The sequence below is a fragment of the Diadema setosum genome, chromosome 12, assembly GCF_964275005.1.
Source record: "Diadema setosum chromosome 12, eeDiaSeto1, whole genome shotgun sequence".
NCBI classification, from domain to species: Eukaryota; Metazoa; Echinodermata; class Echinoidea; order Diadematoida; family Diadematidae; genus Diadema; species Diadema setosum.
In genome coordinates this window covers 2608742-2627371 of record NC_092696.1, presented here as the reverse complement: position 1 = coordinate 2627371, position 18630 = coordinate 2608742, and the positions used below count along the sequence as shown (strand labels likewise).

At 37.1% G+C, this 18630-nt stretch overlaps 1 protein-coding gene across 1 annotated transcript; it reads right to left on the bottom strand.

Annotated features, from left to right (window-relative positions):
* Nucleotides 1-5634: 5634 nt before the first annotated feature.
* On the bottom strand, nucleotides 5635-17377 carry LOC140236228 (nitric oxide synthase-interacting protein-like). Its single transcript, XM_072316193.1, has 8 exons — nucleotides 17286-17377; nucleotides 14515-14620; nucleotides 13854-13965; nucleotides 13086-13149; nucleotides 12313-12488; nucleotides 10560-10744; nucleotides 9312-9420; nucleotides 5635-8919 (listed from the first exon to the last, which is right to left on the bottom strand). Exons 1-8 carry the CDS (start codon nucleotides 17353-17355, stop codon nucleotides 8848-8850), a joined length of 894 nt encoding a protein of 297 aa, XP_072172294.1. The 5' UTR covers nucleotides 17356-17377; the 3' UTR covers nucleotides 5635-8847.
* Between the last annotated feature and the right edge of the window lie 1253 nt (nucleotides 17378-18630).

Genomic DNA, 18630 nt, shown 5'->3' with positions numbered 1-18630 from the left:
GTGGGTAACAAGCAATGGAAGGGTGGCAAGATACCTCTCCCATATTCAAGGGAGCCTTTTTTTTCAGTTTTAAGCTTTTAGAACTGAAATTCAACAATCTGGCACTCACTTTTGTTGGAATATCTGGAAATTTGTCAATCAGAAAAGAAGTGTAGCAAGTCTGTGGAAGGAGATTCTGTACAATTTTCTGATTGCAGTTAAACGTTTTGGTGCACACATTTTGTGTCATATTTGGAAAACTGTTTATGTTCAAAGTGTAGCCACAGTCTACTTCTATGCATGGGGGGGGGGGGGGGAGGGGCGGGCGAGCAGGGAGAAGGCGTGGGTGAGTGTTATCTCCACCCTTCCCGTACGATGGAGCTTTTGCCTTTTTAAGGTTGAAATTGAGATATCTCGTATACGCATATTTGATGAAATATTTGGGAAATCATACAAAAAAAAAAATGATGGGGGGGGGGGGCCGGACTGAGAGAGGAAAGGGCCGATTAAAAGGGGAAATTCCCCTTGTACATGAGGGAACTTTGAGTTTTCGGAATATATGATAAGTATTGTGCACTCAGAATTATTCGTAATTTTTTTGTAAATCTAAAAAGTGTACTAAGCTAGGGAAAGAGGCAGAGAGGGGGAGGGTTTGGGAGGGGGATACCCCCTCCCAAGCACGAGAGATTTTGCATATTTTGAATTGAAATTCAACGATCTGGTGCACACTTTGAGTGAAATATTAAAAAGATATGATCTCATTTGATGAAAGGTTGCAAAGGAGACCCGCTTCATGTGCATGCATACAGAATACACGCATTTTTTTTCCGCCTCCCAAATCCCCGGTCCAAATCTTAGGGGGGGGGGGGGGCGACCGCCCCCATCGCCCGACAAATACAACTTGCATGATTCTCAATTAATTTTATTTCATGATTTTAATACACTGCTCATTGATTGATGTAATTGATATGTTCAGTTTCCTTTACCCTTTGAAACTTTTCAATAAATGCACTTTAGGGCCTTTATTGTGCCATTCTATAGACGAATTCATTGATCATGAGCTCAGTTTTGTTATTTTTGATATCGAATGATAACACGTTACCATGAATATTCTTGCATTTGCATGCATAATAACTAGTCGTGTACATACTGGTTTAATTTGCAGATTGCCATTGCCCGTGGGTCTCTAGGGGTTGGTTGCTGCAATGGTGTGCTAGAGGTGTTTATGATGTGTGGGTGGTTTTCTCTGGTCCTTGTCTGTGTTTCTGTGTGTGATTACAATCTCTTCTCAATGTTACCCTGTAGGAGTCTCCTAAAGTTTTTTGATCCCCACCAACTATTGGGGGCAGTGTTTCTTTTGTTGACCATGTTTGAATATTTCACCCAAGTGATTTCTTGGTGCCAGTCAAGCACTTTGAAAAGGAGAAGAAAAAGAAGAAGAAAAAGAAGAATATGTATGATCAAAATACAAAATATTTAAATATAAAATATTCAAAATTAATATACAAAATAAGCTATATCCATTCTTGTTGAGATATTTGTTATTAAAGTTCCAAAAAACAAAGAAAATACAAGAAAATACAGGATAATATCAAACATAACCTCAAGAATATTCCTTGTTATGTCACAAGTGAGGTATTACTGGAAAGGTTTAATTTTGCATGCTCTATCTGATGATGGATTTACTTTGCCGTACTGACATATTTAAAAAGGGTGTTTAGCTCTTTTGCAATAAAACAGTTCATAATTCAATAGGGGGCCTATGTATGTATGTATGTATGTATATATATGTATGTATATATATATATATATATATATATATATTGTAACAAAATGATATTTATTTTGTGTAGAGTGTAGTGCATTTCCTTTGGAATTTGTGCAAAACTATTGTTAGAGCGATATTTGTTCATACATATTCAGTAACACAATGTAGTCGTGGTTACTTTGTGCTGATTTATACATGTAACAAGCTATGCATTCTAAAAGAGTGTTTGATTTGTTCCTTTAAGTCAGTTTTCTGTATTGATGATTATTTGTCAATTAGTGGTTTTTGTGGAGATTCAGATAGTGATAAAAAGTATGGATAATAAGTGCAGCGATAATTCCTACAGCTAGTTCAAAGTTGTGTTACAGAGGTTTGATACATACATTTAGCATTGTGTGTGTATACGTGTGTATACAGGTTGGCCATATGACACATTTTAGACAATTAACGTCGATTAATTAGTAAACATGATCAGTTATGGGACTGAATATGGTGTTGATGTTTGATTAAAATGATTTCAATCAAACTGTGAAGAGTTTAAAGGGATAGCTTAACTCTGTGTAAAATAAAGTAAGAATAAAGGAAATTTTAGGAGAAATTAATAACCATGCCTATAATAATTCAGCACAGGTACTAATAGCTACCTCATTTCTCGATTGGCAAGTGATGTGCTTGTATCACACTTGCACGCTACTCTGTTCATATTTTCAGTGCTCAGCAGTGACGAAGAGAGATTGATCCTCGGGATAGCATTGTCTTTCTGTCTTGTACTCGGTACGGGTTGTGAACGTGAGTATGTACACACTATACCTGTAAATAAACAAGTTGGTGTTCCGGTACATCGCCTCTGAAATTGTGATGCTTTCGTGTTCAGTATAACATAAATACTGGTTGGAATGAATGCTGGTGAGACAAGGATGGCATCTGGTGCTTCTGCTGCAGATGACAACTCATCCAGCAGCCTTTGCGAGCATTCTCGAGCGGGCTTTGCTGCACCGTGGGATAACTGAGTATCTGGACGGACGTCGGAGAACGAAGTTCAGAACTTTGGAAGGAACAAGTACGTCCCACGTACTTCCAGAACAGACGTCGGAGAACGAAGTTCAGAACTTTGGAAGGAACAAGTACGTCCCACGTACTTCCAGAACAGACGTCGGAGAACGAAGTTCAGTACTTTGGAAGGAACAAGTACGTCCCACGTACTTTCAGAACAGACGTCGGAGAACGAAGTTCAGTACTTTGGAAATGAAAAGTACAAACGACGTACTTCCAGGGCGAACGTCGGAGAATGACGTACTCTAGAAACGACGTCGGGAGTGAGAGTGAAAATTCACTGGTCAGTGTGTTGGGTGAATTAGATGTGAGAAGTGAGAATGTGCCTTTGAATCAGATAGTGTGAAGTGCAAGGTGTAGACTGGTGACGTACAAGTGGTAGGAAACTTAAGGTTTTATCCTCTTCATAGAGTGATCGTATATTTCGATCAAACGGACGGTCGGGTCGGTCTGCATAAGTGCCAAGGCCCCGTTGTTCGCTACAAATATATATATATATATATATATATATATATATATATATATATATATATATATGAAGAGTTTGTTCGCAAAAACCGATAAGTCCATTTTTGAAGATTTTGAAGTACGGTCTCTGTCATAAAGTACAAAATGATACCTTTTAAATGATATATTGGTCACTACATATAAAGGTACATTTTTGAAGTTATGGTCAAAAGAAGCAAAAATTTTCTTATTATTCTCTCTATTTTTTCTTGACCTTTAATGGCAAATATCTCCATTTGGCAAATATGGACTTATCGGTTTTTGCGAACAAACTCTTCATATATATATATATATATATATATATATATATACATATATACATATATATATATACAATATATTGCTGTTGTTGTTTTTCTGTCTAAAAAGTGATCTCAGAAAGTAAGCCTAAAGAAGCATTACGCCTCCCTGGTACTATGTGTTGTTAATTTTGAATTGACTGTCTACCAGTGCATGAGGCAAAGTTTTTTCCCTGAACGTGAAGAGTAATTGGAGTGTAAAATCAATTAGCCTTCCCTACATAGACGAAACTCCTTGTTCAAATACCAGAAATGGATAACAGCAAAATTTTGACTGGGAGAGAAGATTTGACTTCATTAGTAACTTAGTAAAAAGAAGTAAAAAGGATCAAGAGACCCCTGAAATTACCTTCATACTTACTGTAGTTTACTCAATGTAGGATCGCATTTGAAAGGTTTCACACACACACACACACACACATGCACACTTCATTATATATATATATATATTATATATATATTTGTGTGTGTGTGTGTGTGTGTGTTTTGAGAGAGAGAGGTTTCATTGTCTCTGTCATAATCTCAGTAAGTTTTCGGTAAGATACGCTCCCTCTCGTAATTTAAGATCAACTCAGAAAAATCTTCTCCAATGTCCTGCTATCACAACAAAGTTTTATGGTGAGCGATCTTTTGCTCATGCTGCCCCCATACTGTGGAACGCTGTTCTGTGTTATATAAAAGAAGCTCCCACAGTGTTAAAGTTTAAAACTGCTCTCAAGACATTTCTGTTCAAAAAGTATTATGAATGAGTTTGGTTTTGCATTTATGGTTCATACATTGTACACAACATTTCCTCTTTCTACTTTCATTCCTCTCCCTTAAAGCGCATAGAGACACCACTGTAGTGATATGCGCTATATAAGCACTGTTTTATATTTATATATATATATATAATGGTATTATTATCCGCGTGTTGGAATAAGAGCATGAAGACGATGAAGACAAACAAGTTGACATAATGCATTAGAATCCAACTTCATTTATTTGTAAACCAAATTTTCGACCCTTGCACGGATCTTGCACTGTTACCCTGAGGAAGATCCGTGCAAGGGTCGAAAATTTGGTTTACAAATAAATGAAGTTGGATTCTAATGCATTATGTCAACTTGTTTGTCTTCATCGTCTTTATATATATATATATATATATATATATATATACATATATATATTATATATATAATCTGTATTTCACTTTTTAATTACAAGAGTATCAACAGTGTGAATCTGTAATCCAGATACACTTCCAGTTACAGCTGTATCTCCCACCTTGATATGATATCATGAACATTTCTCCTTTGTGTCCATCTGACTTTCAATACTGTATTTAAGTCACCTCATCTCATGGAAGTGCACTTAAAGGGAAGGTAAACCCTAAAAGCAATGTGGATTGAGTGAAAGCAGCATCATTAGTAGAACACATCAGTGAAAGGTTGAGGAAAATCGGACAATCGATGCAAAAGTTATGAATTTTTAAAGTTTTGATGTTGGAACCGCTGGATGAGGAGGCTACTAGAGGTTATGACGCATGAGAGGACAACAATACAAAGACAATATAAAAGAAATTCAACAAAAATGCATTTTTCTAGCATTATGAAAGAGCACTTGACTAACCGCTTTCACAAAGCATGGGGAATAATTGTTACCCTTAACATATGTCAGTATCAAGTTGACGGAATTTGTAATTTTCATGAAAAATGGATTTTTGTAGAATTTTCTTGATATTTTCTTTGTATTGTTGTCCACTCATACGTCATAACTTCTAGTAGTCTCCTCATCCAGCGGTTCCAACACCAAAACTTTAAAAATCCATAACTTTTGCATCAATTGTCCTATTTTCCTCAAACTTTCACTGATGCGTTCTACTAGTGTTGCTGCTTTCACTCAATCCACATTGCTCCGAGGGTTTATCTTCCCTTTAAGAACCTTACTCTTTTGAAGATTATCTACAACCTCATGACTATGCAATACTGAAAGAGAGTTTGATACTTGTGCACAGATCAATACAAAACAACAGGATACAACTGATAATTTTATGGCCAATAAAATTTACATTTATTTACATAAATACATATTTACATAAACATATGAAGCTGAGATCTGATACACCCTAAAATGTCTGCAGATAACACTAAGAATGACATCAAGACCTAAGTGAATAATTTGTAATATTAACTATTGAATGCCACTACTATCAACCTTGCCCAAGTTAAATCTATTTGGACTGAAGAAATAACGTCGACTCGACTTTGAGGAATTAAAATCAATAGAATATGAAGAATATAGGCCTTGAAAAGACCTTCCACTTAGGTGATTATTTGACTTACACAAGGTCGACTTGAGCAAGGTTGACTGTATTTCCTTCTCAGGTCACAACATCATTCACATTTACAGAGGAATACAGTGGGACCTTGTTATAAACAGGTCTGATGTAACAAAACCCTCTTATGACATGGTAATTTTGCCGGTCCTAACTCTTTATATTTTTTGTTTTTGTATCCTGATAAAACAAGGTAATTGTTATGGCTTTTAGGTCCTCATTATAACCACATCCCCTGTATCTCAATAAATTTGTGGAGAAACACATAAAACAATTCACAGACACAGTCACTATAAAAACCATTGTTGTAATACATGCTTACCTGCCTGGATAAAATCAAAAGTTTCAGATGCATTCATTTTGAAATATCACATCTCGTAATAGAGATATACGACAAAAGAGGGCTGATTTCCAAGCTTTCAAATATCCAAAACTTTTGACAGATAATTTGTTAATCCATTTAATTCTCCTCAGCTGGGGCCTTGTGCATATTATAACAAGAAAATTATCTCTATGATGAGGAATCTGGTACAGCTGTTAAAGTTACAGCCTTCTACTGTAGCAGATAATTTGTCAGTATAATATCAAACACTAAACTGATTTTTGTATCTGAAAGTTTTTCACAATCAATGATCACTTGTCTAGCAAGAAAAGATAGATTTTGATAAAGTATGCATCATTGAGACTGTTAGCAACAACAGCAAAACTTTGCATCATTGCATCAGTAACAAGCTGTACCTCATGCAACGCATACGTACTTACAAAATATTGTGACTTGTACGACAACTTTGGAATTGGTTAAAGGGAGGGTATAGTATCAGTGCAGATGAGAGTTTTGCTTTTGACTTTTTGTGCGATACCAAGAAACCACTTTCATGAAATAGTACAGAGCATACCATTCTAAGAGGAATTCAAAGTTTATTTGATGAAAATTGTGGAATGGCTGAGACATCCAAAAACAAAGTAAAACAAAGAAATTGTAATAAAAGGTGGGTCCCACTTTTTATTAGGATCCCTCTGTTTTTGACATCTCAGCCATTTCAAAACCAATTTTCATCAAATAAACGTTGAATTCCTCTTGGAATTACATGCTATTTCACATTTCATATGAGGTTTCTCATTATGAAAGAAAGATATTATTCAGAGGGGTGAAGGTTCAGGTGTGAGTTTCTACAGTTTGTCTCCCTTAAATTTGTTAAGATCGCAACTGCTGATCTATAAATTAACAAACATGTCGGAAAAAAAGGTTTCTCATTATCTCACCAAAAAAATGTTAAAAACCTGAAGTTAGGTCTCAATCAAAACTATACGATCCCTTTAAGTTTGAGATTGACAATCACAGTGATGAGATGAGAAGTCTATCCCACTTTAATCCATTGAGGATGGGCTGATTTTGCTGTAACACACATTTCCCATAGACACCTGCCTGAGTAGTTTCAAAGGGTTAAGAAGCAAAGTAAGTCATTTCCAACTTTTCACATGACATGCATTGAACGTGTGATATGGGAAACAATATTTCGCCTTAGGCCAAAAAAAAAAAATTGTTGCATTGGCGTAACATGAGATTTTCAAATAGGGTCGGTCGGGCGGATTTTTTTTTTTTTTTTTTTTTTTTGCTACCTGTATTTTACGTGTAAAACTCGTGCTCAGCTCGGTAAACAGTTACAACTGCTGCACCGAATGTGCTGTGTTCATCTATTCTACAAATCATTTATGAGGCCGATATTACTGGAATTATACCCCTTCACAGAATTTAAAGATGTTGAAATCCCTATCCTGAATGTTTTCACTTCATATTTTACTATTTTGACTTAGATAAGATAGATGCAAATTGACCCATATGTACGATCTTTTCATCGCACACGGCGATCTCTATTACAGTCCCACATATACAGATTCGTGTAAGTTCTCCACACAAGAAACCTACGGCAAAACTGTGCACAATACATCGCAGTCTGAATGCTACGTATACACTGAATAAATATTGCTAGAGTACGTGTCCGTGTTGGAAACAGATGACGTACTGATCAAGGGTTAAGGCTTATGCGAGGCGCTAGATCTCTCCCTCGTACATCCGATATTCCCAGAGCCGTTTCCACTTCCGGGTTTGTGCGATCGCGATCGCAATCAACAAGATATTTGATATCGATAGCAAAAAAAATAATAAAAAAACATGGGGTCGGCGGAATTTTTAGGGTCGGGCGGGTTACGCCAATGCAACAATTTTTTTTTTTTGGCCTTACTGTCAATTTCACCCGTAGGCCTACCGATCAATTCATTTTAATATAATCTAATTCTTGAGCAAATCTTGAAATCAGAACCCATTCCGTAACTGAGACAGGACGCCCCCTCCCAGTCGGAATTGTTCAAATTTTGTTGGCAAAACAACGTAAGCCGTGATACGCTTGCTCCTGCTTGACACATGTCGGGCATGGACTTGGCAAAAAAAAGTATCTACATTGCAATACATTGTTTTGCCATCTACATGTTTACGCAGTAATAGGCTGCGTGCCATGCGCGGCTGCAGAAGCGTGCACATATTGACATTGTTGGACATCATACATGCGCCAGTGATCAAAACTTAGTTGTTTTGCTGTAGCAATGTCACTAGCATGGTTATGTTGAGACGGAAAAACAACGTATGTTTTGATTAAATGCAAATTATACTAAAAATTAAGGGTCTAGTGATATCAATTTGCATTCACTGTATTACTGATACTGTTGGTCCTTCTAGGGTAAGATATGAAGTGTTGAATGAAAACAGAAAAAGAGCTATAGGTTTGCGAAACTTCAAACTCGATTTACTGGAAATGATGTTGGATGTAGCTATGTTGTTTGCCATCTCAGGGCCGAGATAACATGCAGACATATAGGGAGAAATGCCCTCCTGGATCGGTACTCCGCAGTCCCTGTAACCTGTTAAACTATGATGCCATCATGACTGGTCTTGCTTTGGTTGCTGCTTTGGCTCCAGTACTTGCATAGCCAGTTCCTCCCTATCAAAGGCAAACAAACAAAGGAGAAATACATCTATTTAGGTATAATATGCAATATGTTATACGAATATTAATATAACATGCAAATTACAAGAACAAGACACTCTAACGTCAATGAAGTCCATGATTCTCTGGTTCTTGTAAAATCTACTTTCTCTGAAATCTATTCATCATAAGAACCAGTGTAATATTTATTTCTTTGTATCTTTTTTAAGCAAGGAGGAAAGTGTAGATCTTAAAACATCAACATTAGCATAGGTATCCTAACTTCCCTCTCAAAAAAACTTTCAGTCAATTCATCAAAGTACTATAACCATACATTCCTCATATACACATATGTAAGAAAAAGACAGAATATAAATGAGGATTTATCAAATAATCCAATCACTCACCCTCTTAAATTCTATGATATCACTTTCCTCCAACGTGTCTCCTGTGAACGGATCTGTCATGTCTTTCTTGATCAGCTTGTTAACACACTCCATGGTAACCACCTTTCCACTACAGCAAGGAAGAGAAACAAAATTATTTGCATTCTGTAAGTTTGCGATTTGCTGATCAAGATTCTCACAAAGCACCTTTTTTTTCTGCAGGGAAAAATTCTCTCTTCAGGTAGGAGAGTGGGTCAACAAAATACTGTAAAACACAATATTTTTGCGGCATGAAATTTTCATGAATTGGAGCCGCCGGCCTTTTTTCGCGGCATGAAATTTTTGCGAGTTGCCTCTAACATTCAAAGCATATAGTATAGACAAGAACTTTCATGTGCATTTTAATTTCATGAATCTTGGCTCTCGCAAAATTCTCAAAATTAAAATGCACGGAAACATTCCTTGTTTTACAGTATTATTGAATAAAATTCCTCCTTTCTATAGCTTTAAGACACATGTGGCACCTAAGTAACTGTCCTCTTATAACTATCTAATATCATCAAGAGCTGTGCAGACATTGCCAACTGGTAGTTTGAAAGCTTTGAAAACTACTGGTTTACTGGCAGAAAAATCAAGACTACAAAGGGTGGAAGTCTGAGGCAAGTTACCATGGTAATATGATGAACTTTGAAGAATTTGGTTGATCATGAGTGCAAAGGAAAGGAATTGAAAATGAAGGTAAAAGAGCAGATAAGGCCCCCCTCCCCCCCCCCCCAAAAAAAAAAAAAAATGTATAAGTGTAATGGTAACCCCTCTCCCACCCTAATAATATCCTTAACCCTTTGTCTTTTGTTGTTGTTTTTTTTTTCTTGCTATCAGTTGCAGATAGTCTCTCGCTATAAAATATGTGCTTCAAGCGTTTTTTTTTTATTTTTTTTTTTATCATTTTGTGTGTGTGTGTGTGTGTGTGTGTGTGAACACCTCCAATACCGCTTGTTTGGGCGATATGACCACATTGCTACTTTATCTCATTCCATGCACAGTGCATGCTTGTTCCAACAAACAAAACAAAACAAACACAAAATAAATTCTGTCTTTTACTGGCCTGTTACCTTACCCCAACACAATTTTTTCTATATATTATTAGTATCATTTGTTTGTTATTATAATTTTTTATTTTTGCAAAAGGGTATGCTGGTTTTAAGTTGGCACAATGAAAACTTGATGGACTTTGGAAATGGAGAAGCAGGTGAAGAGCACATAAGCTACCTTGGCTTTAAGAGGGCACAGGGTGTGGAGTTGGAGAGGACATCGTGAGTGACCGCACACTTGTATCGGACTTCCTTGGCCACCAGGGGCTTACTGTCCTTCTTGTCCACCAGAGTGAAGGACACTGGGACGAGAGACTTGATGGTCAGTGGCTTCTTACTCATCGGGCAGTAGACTGTCTTATCCTGGTGGGGAGAATAAGAGATGGCTTCATTAACCCACTGAGGCTGGAAAGATTTTCCTACAACACGCATTTCCCATAGACACCTGCCAGAGTATACTCAGGACCCGTCTTCAATGGGTTAACATTCCACTCTCAAGAAAAGAACTTTTACAGATTGCTATAGGCAAGAGATCAACAATACACCCATACACTGTGGAAGCTCAGAATGAGAAATGTTCACATTGAAAAAAGAAAAAATGATAGTAAAATATCTAACAGAGAAAAGTCTCTTCTTCAGAAATAATGGAACAAATTCTATTCTTTTTTCTGTTTCTTTTTTTTTTTTATTGCTTTGGCAACTGAAAGCAGGTGGTCTACTGAACAAAGCCTCAGCAATGTAATAGGTCTTTACTTCAAAGCAATGGTGATGCAAATATTGTGGTAAGGATTACTTAATCCCATATTACCTGGAAGTAGATTTTAGAACATATGCCAATCAGCTTACAAAGCAAGTCAGCTGATAAATTAATTTTTTGAGCAAACACAGTAAGGCATAAAGCTGCATAAGTACAAATCATATACCTCTCAATTAACAAAATTTATTGATGACAATAAATATAGGAGTAATTCCATGAAATCAGTTAAAACTGATTGAAACAAACGAGTAAGGGAGTTTTAGGGACCATGCAAGAAATAGATCAGTGTGGAGCACCATGACTACACAGCTAAGTGCAATTTACACCTACTAGCACATGTGCTATCTCTTGGTTCTTTTAGCAACCTCGTTGTGTACATTATTACCATCAATTTACATTTAATAAGCTCTTTTTTGATAAAGAGTTTTAGATTACTTAATCATTTATCCACTATATATTCCATGTTTTTAGATTGTTTAGACAGTTATGTGTGCTATGTATTAATGCTGATGTTAACTCAAAAGTGTAGTGTTAAACTATCATTAAGTATTCAAACTTTCTTGTACATATGTTGTTATAAATAAACTCTAACTCAAATTTTTTTCAGTGGTATTACAGAAGAATTCCTTGCCTACATAATGGAGACATCCTTTTCCATGACAGATGGTCATTAAACGCAAAAAGCACCGTTTTGGGACAGAGAGTGAGGGAGAGATTCCAGTCGTACTTTTAATGCAATAAGGGAGCATTACAATCGATCGACAAATTGCCCTTCAGAGTAAAAGAACACTGATTAATCAGTGCTGAGAGTACCCAGGTAAGATAAAACTCAACTTAGTCAAGGGCATACAAACTTGAAGCAAGAACCATAATACTTTCAATAAATACGCAGTACTCGCTGCTTTAATGGATCAGAATTATCACTTGCTATCTTGCAGAAGCTTAGCAGTCTAAATGATATGACGCCTCTCTAGCAATCACAAGGTCATGGGCTCGAATCCCATGGGAGAATGTATGCCCATGATTTTTATCATGGCTATTACTTTTACATAAAACAAAAAATACTCAGTGCTCATGTACATCAATGAAGGGAAATTTGGTATAAACTAGTCACAATAAAAACAACTGGATTCAAGGATCATAAAATTGAGGAAGGGAGGATGTTAATACTGACTGGTTTCTTAACCAGGGTTGGTTTGGCGTCTGGGGTGTGTTCAGGGATCCAAAAACTTGGGAGCTCCTTGTGCTTGCCTCCTTCCATGTTGGACACCGAGCTGGCACCATTGGACGTAGAGGGCGCTTCTGTCCTTGCACGCTTGGCAGAGGGAGGGTTGCTGATAATGTTACTCTCTGGACATACAGGGGTAAAACATTATTGTAGGCATTAGATTATTAATCAGAGGATTGAAGGTTGAGGTGTGAATTTTTTCAATTTCCCTCTACAAATTTCATTTGTAGAGGGAGACAAATTGAATTCACACCTCAACAATTGTTGGGTTAGGATTTCGACAGGGTGATAGGACAGGGGCCTATTCCTTGCCTTGTCACAAATTTATTTGATTCTAGCTTGATGAGTGGAGAATCAAAGGTAAAGTTGAATACTGAATGCATGAGTCTTGCCTAAGCTGTACTGTAGTCTCCCACAAATATTTCATTTATAAACTTAAACTGAACTGAACTGAAAGAATCATATGTTGCCTGTACAGAAATCCACTAAGGAAACATCAGTTTACCCACAATGAGGAGACATCTTTGTCTTCTCATTGGTGTTAGCTTATGATCACTGACCACTACTGCTCTCTCAATACTGATGACTAAGCATCTGCATGCACAAAAACTCAATCATCATGACCCTAGCATAAATACATTTTAGTCACGCTGGGGATTGAACCAGCGACCTTTCTACACAGTGTCTAGACAGCTAGACCTCAGTCATCCTGCTCTTACCTGATTCAACAAAGGCCCTGACTCTCTTTTCATGCTCATTCTTCTTGCTGTCCTCCTCTTCTTTCTATCAGGAAAGAAAATCACAAAATTCTCTTTTAAATGGTCTAAAATAAGTCTAAACTGTCTAACAAGAATGTTCTCCAAGAACTGACATATGATAAAACAAAGAGACAACCCTCTCTTTTCTTGATGCTCAGCCTCAAAGTCTCTCAAAGTCAGAGATTTCTCAGAGTCAAGTTACATACATTGTAATGAAATGCATCACGACTTTACACCATACAGGATCTGGAGGGATGGTATATATGCCATACATCAGAAGTTAACACTTACTAGATTACAAAATGAAAATTTTCAAAGTGCACACTTTAAAATATTATAAATTTGTCTAAATGAACAAAGGTTTGGCTAAGTCCTTTCTGAATAATCAAAATCAATATCAAAAGTTTTCGCTCAGTAAGCATTGCATGTCATATAAGCACAAAATACTTCAAAAAAACTTTTGATAGTGTTTTTCATGGTGAGTTATACAGTGACATTCACAAATGCCTGTAGTGTTTGGATCTTTTTTACACATACAATATACATATCAAAACAGTACTATTTACTGCATACAATCCTAAAAATAAAACACTTTAAAGATTTATAGTCATGATGAAGGACATGGGTTAATGATAAGAATACAAAGATATCCCATCTGTCACTGTCGTATAATCTTTTGTACAAATTTAAAGCAAAGTTTCCCAGAGTCACATGTGACAAAGGTTGTACCTCAAGCTTCTTGCACTGTTTCTGATATTCTTTCAACTGATGTTGGATCTCTTTCTTCTTCAACAGCATGTATTCCAGAATTGCCTCCTTGTCGTACAAATATCCATCTTGCCTGCAAAAGAGAAAATTAAATCATACTCACTGCTTGACAGACATAGCATATTGAAAGACTCCATCATTGTCATCATTATCATTACTATTATTACTATTTACTTGATATTACACTGTACTTGACAAAGTTTTGCTACAAAATGTACTGCGCACGTGCCCATGTACAAAATGCAAGAGAGCTAAACCCAGATGTGGGGGTGTTGGACTCATGATCTTTTCTCCATCTCAAAATACACACATTGGTACCAAATTATATTAATGATTATATGAATGTGAAACGATGTCTTGGAGAAATTTTATCTTTTCTGCATCTGTGGCCATGATCAAAGCTACAGTCAAATTTAGGAAATCTGTGATGTAACCAAAATAAGTTCTGTAACTTACTTGGTAATGCAAAAGGTAATTTGAGACTAATCTCAACATTCTGATAGTTAAAGTCCTTCTCAAATCAACCTCATTATTAGCTAGTTGGAGAGCTTATAACAGAAATTGAAGCCATTAAACTGGATTCTCAGTGGGACAGGCTGGCAAAATAGGAATCTCAACTTACGTGATGACAGGATTCTTGCAAGGTTGAAGGGTCAAACAACAGCAGTCGAAGTCTTTTTCCGAATCTTTGCCCAATCTGGCTTTGTTTGTTCCATACCCAGATGCCGCTGCAAGAGAGAGAAAAAGAAGTGCATGACTTTAAACCACTGGTTCCTTTTTTCCGACATGTTTGTCAATTTACAGATCAGCAGTTGCGATCTTAACAAATTCAATTTGTAGCGGGAGACAAACTGAAGAAACTTACACCTGAACCTTCATCCCTCTGAATAATATTCTTTCACTTTGGTCATTCTCATGTGATTCTGGCACGGTCCATCTGCCTGGTGTTCTTTAAGTTTGACTTCTTATGTTTCACTCTTGTTTACCCCTGGCCCTTTTTATACCCCTTGCCTCACACAGCAGAATAATAATAGGGCCTAACAAGCTACTCTCTGTACCTACACAGTCTTAACTAATGATGACTTTTTGGTAATTTAACTGTGGGCCTATGATGGGCGGCCGGCAGTAGCTGTAGCTAGAACTCTATATTACAAATTAGCCTCACTACTGAGTCAGTAGCCCTAATCAGGCTCAGCTCAGTACATGTTATGACTAGGCTAAGTACTGCTACTTTATTATAAATACAAATGTACTTTATGCACGTAGAACCCTGGCCCTAGAGACTTCTACACTGGGTATCTATCTATGTTCTAAATATGATTGTTGGAAGGAATTTACAGTTCAGTCAAAGCACTGATCGGTACAGTGGCAGCCTAACATAGATTAGGTTAGAGACAAAATGTCTAGTCCTAGGCTAGAGATAGACAGAAAGATCTGTCTGTCCGGAGGAGTCTTTATTTTTTTGATGGTATCGCTCTGAGGGGATTTTGTGAAGCCAGATGCAGTCTCTGTGGAACATATCCCCGACGACCAGATACTAGTAGATAGTTCATACAGAACAATCTTTCGGTCAAGACTAGAATCTGCATCTAGTCTAACTGCAACCAGCCCAAACGTGAAGCGTTCTACTGTGTGAAGGAGCACTCTGGGTTAAGTCTAGTCGAGTCCAGAATAACTATAGTACACAGACCCGGCGATACGGTGCAATTAACTCTGCGAAAAGGGGCCTAAGCTTTTGAATTCGTAACAGTCATCGAAGCACCGTTCGAAGTGAAGGACATTAAAAATTTCAAAAAGTCACCTCCTCGTATCTCCCTTATTTTACCACCAAATCCCTTGAAACTTCAATATGGATATATCTTCCTTCATATGACTTTTGGGTGAAAAAAAATGATGTAATAAATGTATCTTTCGAGATATGTGTATTTTTCTGTTTGAGTCGACCGTGGGAAAGGGTTACAATTTCCAGACACAAGTCCATGAATATGCATTTGATTAAACATATTGCTAGTCTGTATACACCAAACTCACTACCTGCAAAGTTTCACGTTTGCGCAATTAGTACTAGTAGTTAGGTAAAAATCAGTGCAAAAAGACAACCAAATTTAAAGGACAAGTTCACCTTCATAAACATAAGAATTGAGAGAATGCAACAATATTAGTAGAACACATCAGTGAAAGTTTGAGGAAAATTGGACAATCGATTGCAAAAGTTATGAATTTGTAAAACCGATACACTGGACTGCGTACTGCTTACACTATGGATTTTACGCGAGTCACAAGTGACAGTGATCTCGATTTTTTCCCCAACATATATCTAACCGTGCGCCAACTGACACAGAAAAGATCTGGAACACAGCAATATGGATATACTAGTATTACTTTGTACTACTATTAACCCAACCCAGACACCGTGCTTCGCCTTCGCATGGCGTCCCCATGCGCCAAGACCACCATTGACCACAGTGGCCAATGGTGGCCGAGACTTGTGTATATCGACCATGTTGGCAGGGCTGTGTACAGGTGTGGTGATATGGTTTAAATTCGCCAACGCAAGAGCATACTAATGACCTCGAAGCCTCCTTTGCATAATAGAGTAAATTAAACAGCTTGTGTATGCAAAACCGCTGGGGAAGTGTTGCAGGACAATCGCAATATCTCACCTCAGCTCAGAAGGAGAAGCCATCAAATGATCACTGATGATTATACAAAGACCTCGAACACGTTACAGCATATTGAAGTAATGAAGGAAAAACTATTCTCAATGACCAATGTTGTTAGCTAGAGATCTAGTAAATTTAAAATTAGATTTATTTTTAGAAACCCTTCTCCTGTTACATTTGCAGAGTTTGTAAACTTACTTTGAATGATGGAGGATAAACCTGTGCACTGTGAAAATAACATTAAGATTTACATTGAAACTGTCCCTAGACTCTAGTTAGTAGTAGATTCTAGAGCCGAGGTGGCCGTGGTCTGAGTAAATAACTTAGCTTTCAAAACGGAAAGTTTGGTTTCTAAACAAATATCATTTTCTCACATTTTCCTTCATTGCCCCCAAAAATGAGACTTCGGTAAATATATGACTTTATGGTAATGTCCTGTCCATGTCCAGACGTAACTACACACAGCCCAGTCGCTGTACATGGTACGTCGCTGTTTTCGCATAGCGTAACAGCGTCTGGTCGGGCTAGTCCAGACGTAAATTTAATTAATGATTCAATAAACCTACACTACACACAATGCAATACGAGGGACTATAAGCCTCTTTTGCCATTAGTGTCGTCGGCGTCAGAAACGAGTAAGCAAAAAAAAAGGGCCCTGAAACTGAAGTATGACGTCCCATAGAATATGACTCGACTATTCGTAACCGTAATCTATAAATGTGAAGCATACCTGCATCTTTCTGTCTTTCATGATAAGTGTATACAGTCCCAGCAGTACAGTTTCTTTGATGACGAGTCATTTTCCTTAGCTTTAGGACGTGTAGGCCTCACAGAACTCTTACACATTACTGTGTAAGAGTTCTGTGGTAGGCCTACACGCCGAGTCGAATCTCGAGCTGCTATTATGTTTGGTCGGCTGGTTTCACACGTAACGCTGACTTCATGTAGTGCACTTACTGTACTGACCTAGTCGACCATTAACGACGGCTGATCAGGTAGCTACACGCATCTATGGCAGTTTTGAAAAGCAATACAAAAGGATAAAATTCTGAGTTGCGGTAAGTGAAGGCTTTGATCATATACAATGAACTAAATTTCATTTTCAGAAAAAAAAAAGAAAAATGGTGAAATGTATGTTGTTGCATATTGTCTTACAGAAAATGAATTAAAGCAATAAAAAGATGTGACTCTTACTTCTTCCATAGGGCTGTGTGTCAAAGCAAACTGATATATGTTGCAATGCATATTTTTTTTTCTTTTCTTCTGCTATAGTGTGCCCTGAGAATCTCTGTGACAATCTTTAGGTCCAGTAAATGTTTGGTGGATATTTTTCTATCTTGCTTCTCACATACTTGCAGTGAGACATTGATTTAGGATGTATTTCCAGTATTAGTACATGTATATGTACCATGCCGTGACAATTTGTCTTGGGTCTTACCATAACTTCAAACCAGCTCAGGTTGAGAATGTGAAATTGCAAATGGACAAAGAAACAAGGGCAAAATGCTACACTCGGGAAGATTCAGTAACTTCCTTAGTTTAGTGTTTAGTCAAAGTCCTTGTAAAATTTTATTCATTTGGTTAACTACATGTATAGCTTTTTGTGTTCTATATCCATCACTTACGCCATTAAGTTAATGTACTTTTGTATTACAAGAACGTGCACAGTTATATAATGATACACATGCACAACCATAATGTTAAATCTACATCCAAGTAGTTAGGATTTCTAAAAGAGCGAAAAAAAAGGAAGGTGTAAACATGCATTGTCAGCTTGGGTGTAGATACAAGTGTGTCCATGACGCCGGTATTCGTTTATGTATTGATTACATAATACCCAAATGCAAAATATTTGGGTTACGATATGCAATGCGGAGTGTATAATTGTGTATGCTTGTGTGGGTGTATGAAATATTATGTGATGCATGTGCCAAAGTTTTTGCCAAAAGGAGGTGTACGTTGTATGTGAGGGGTAAACATGTCGAGTGTGTTCAAGAGTGTAATTGTATCTTTTTTATTTGTATTACATGAATGTTTTAATGTCTGATGGTTTTTAATGTTATATCTGTGCTTTG

Bases quoted from the DNA above. Each gene is read 5' to 3' on its own strand.
- LOC140236228 (XM_072316193.1), bottom strand. From the start codon at position 17,355: ATGACTCGTCATCAAAGAAACTGTACTGCTGGGACTGTATACACTTAT. The intron at 13,150-13,853 runs GTACAACCTTTG...CTTTCCTGATAG, and splicing joins AACAGTGCAAGAAGCTTGAG to AAAGAAGAGGAGGACAGCAA. The intron at 12,489-13,085 runs GTAAGAGCAGGA...CTGTATGTCCAG, and splicing joins CAGGGCCTTTGTTGAATCAG to AGAGTAACATTATCAGCAAC.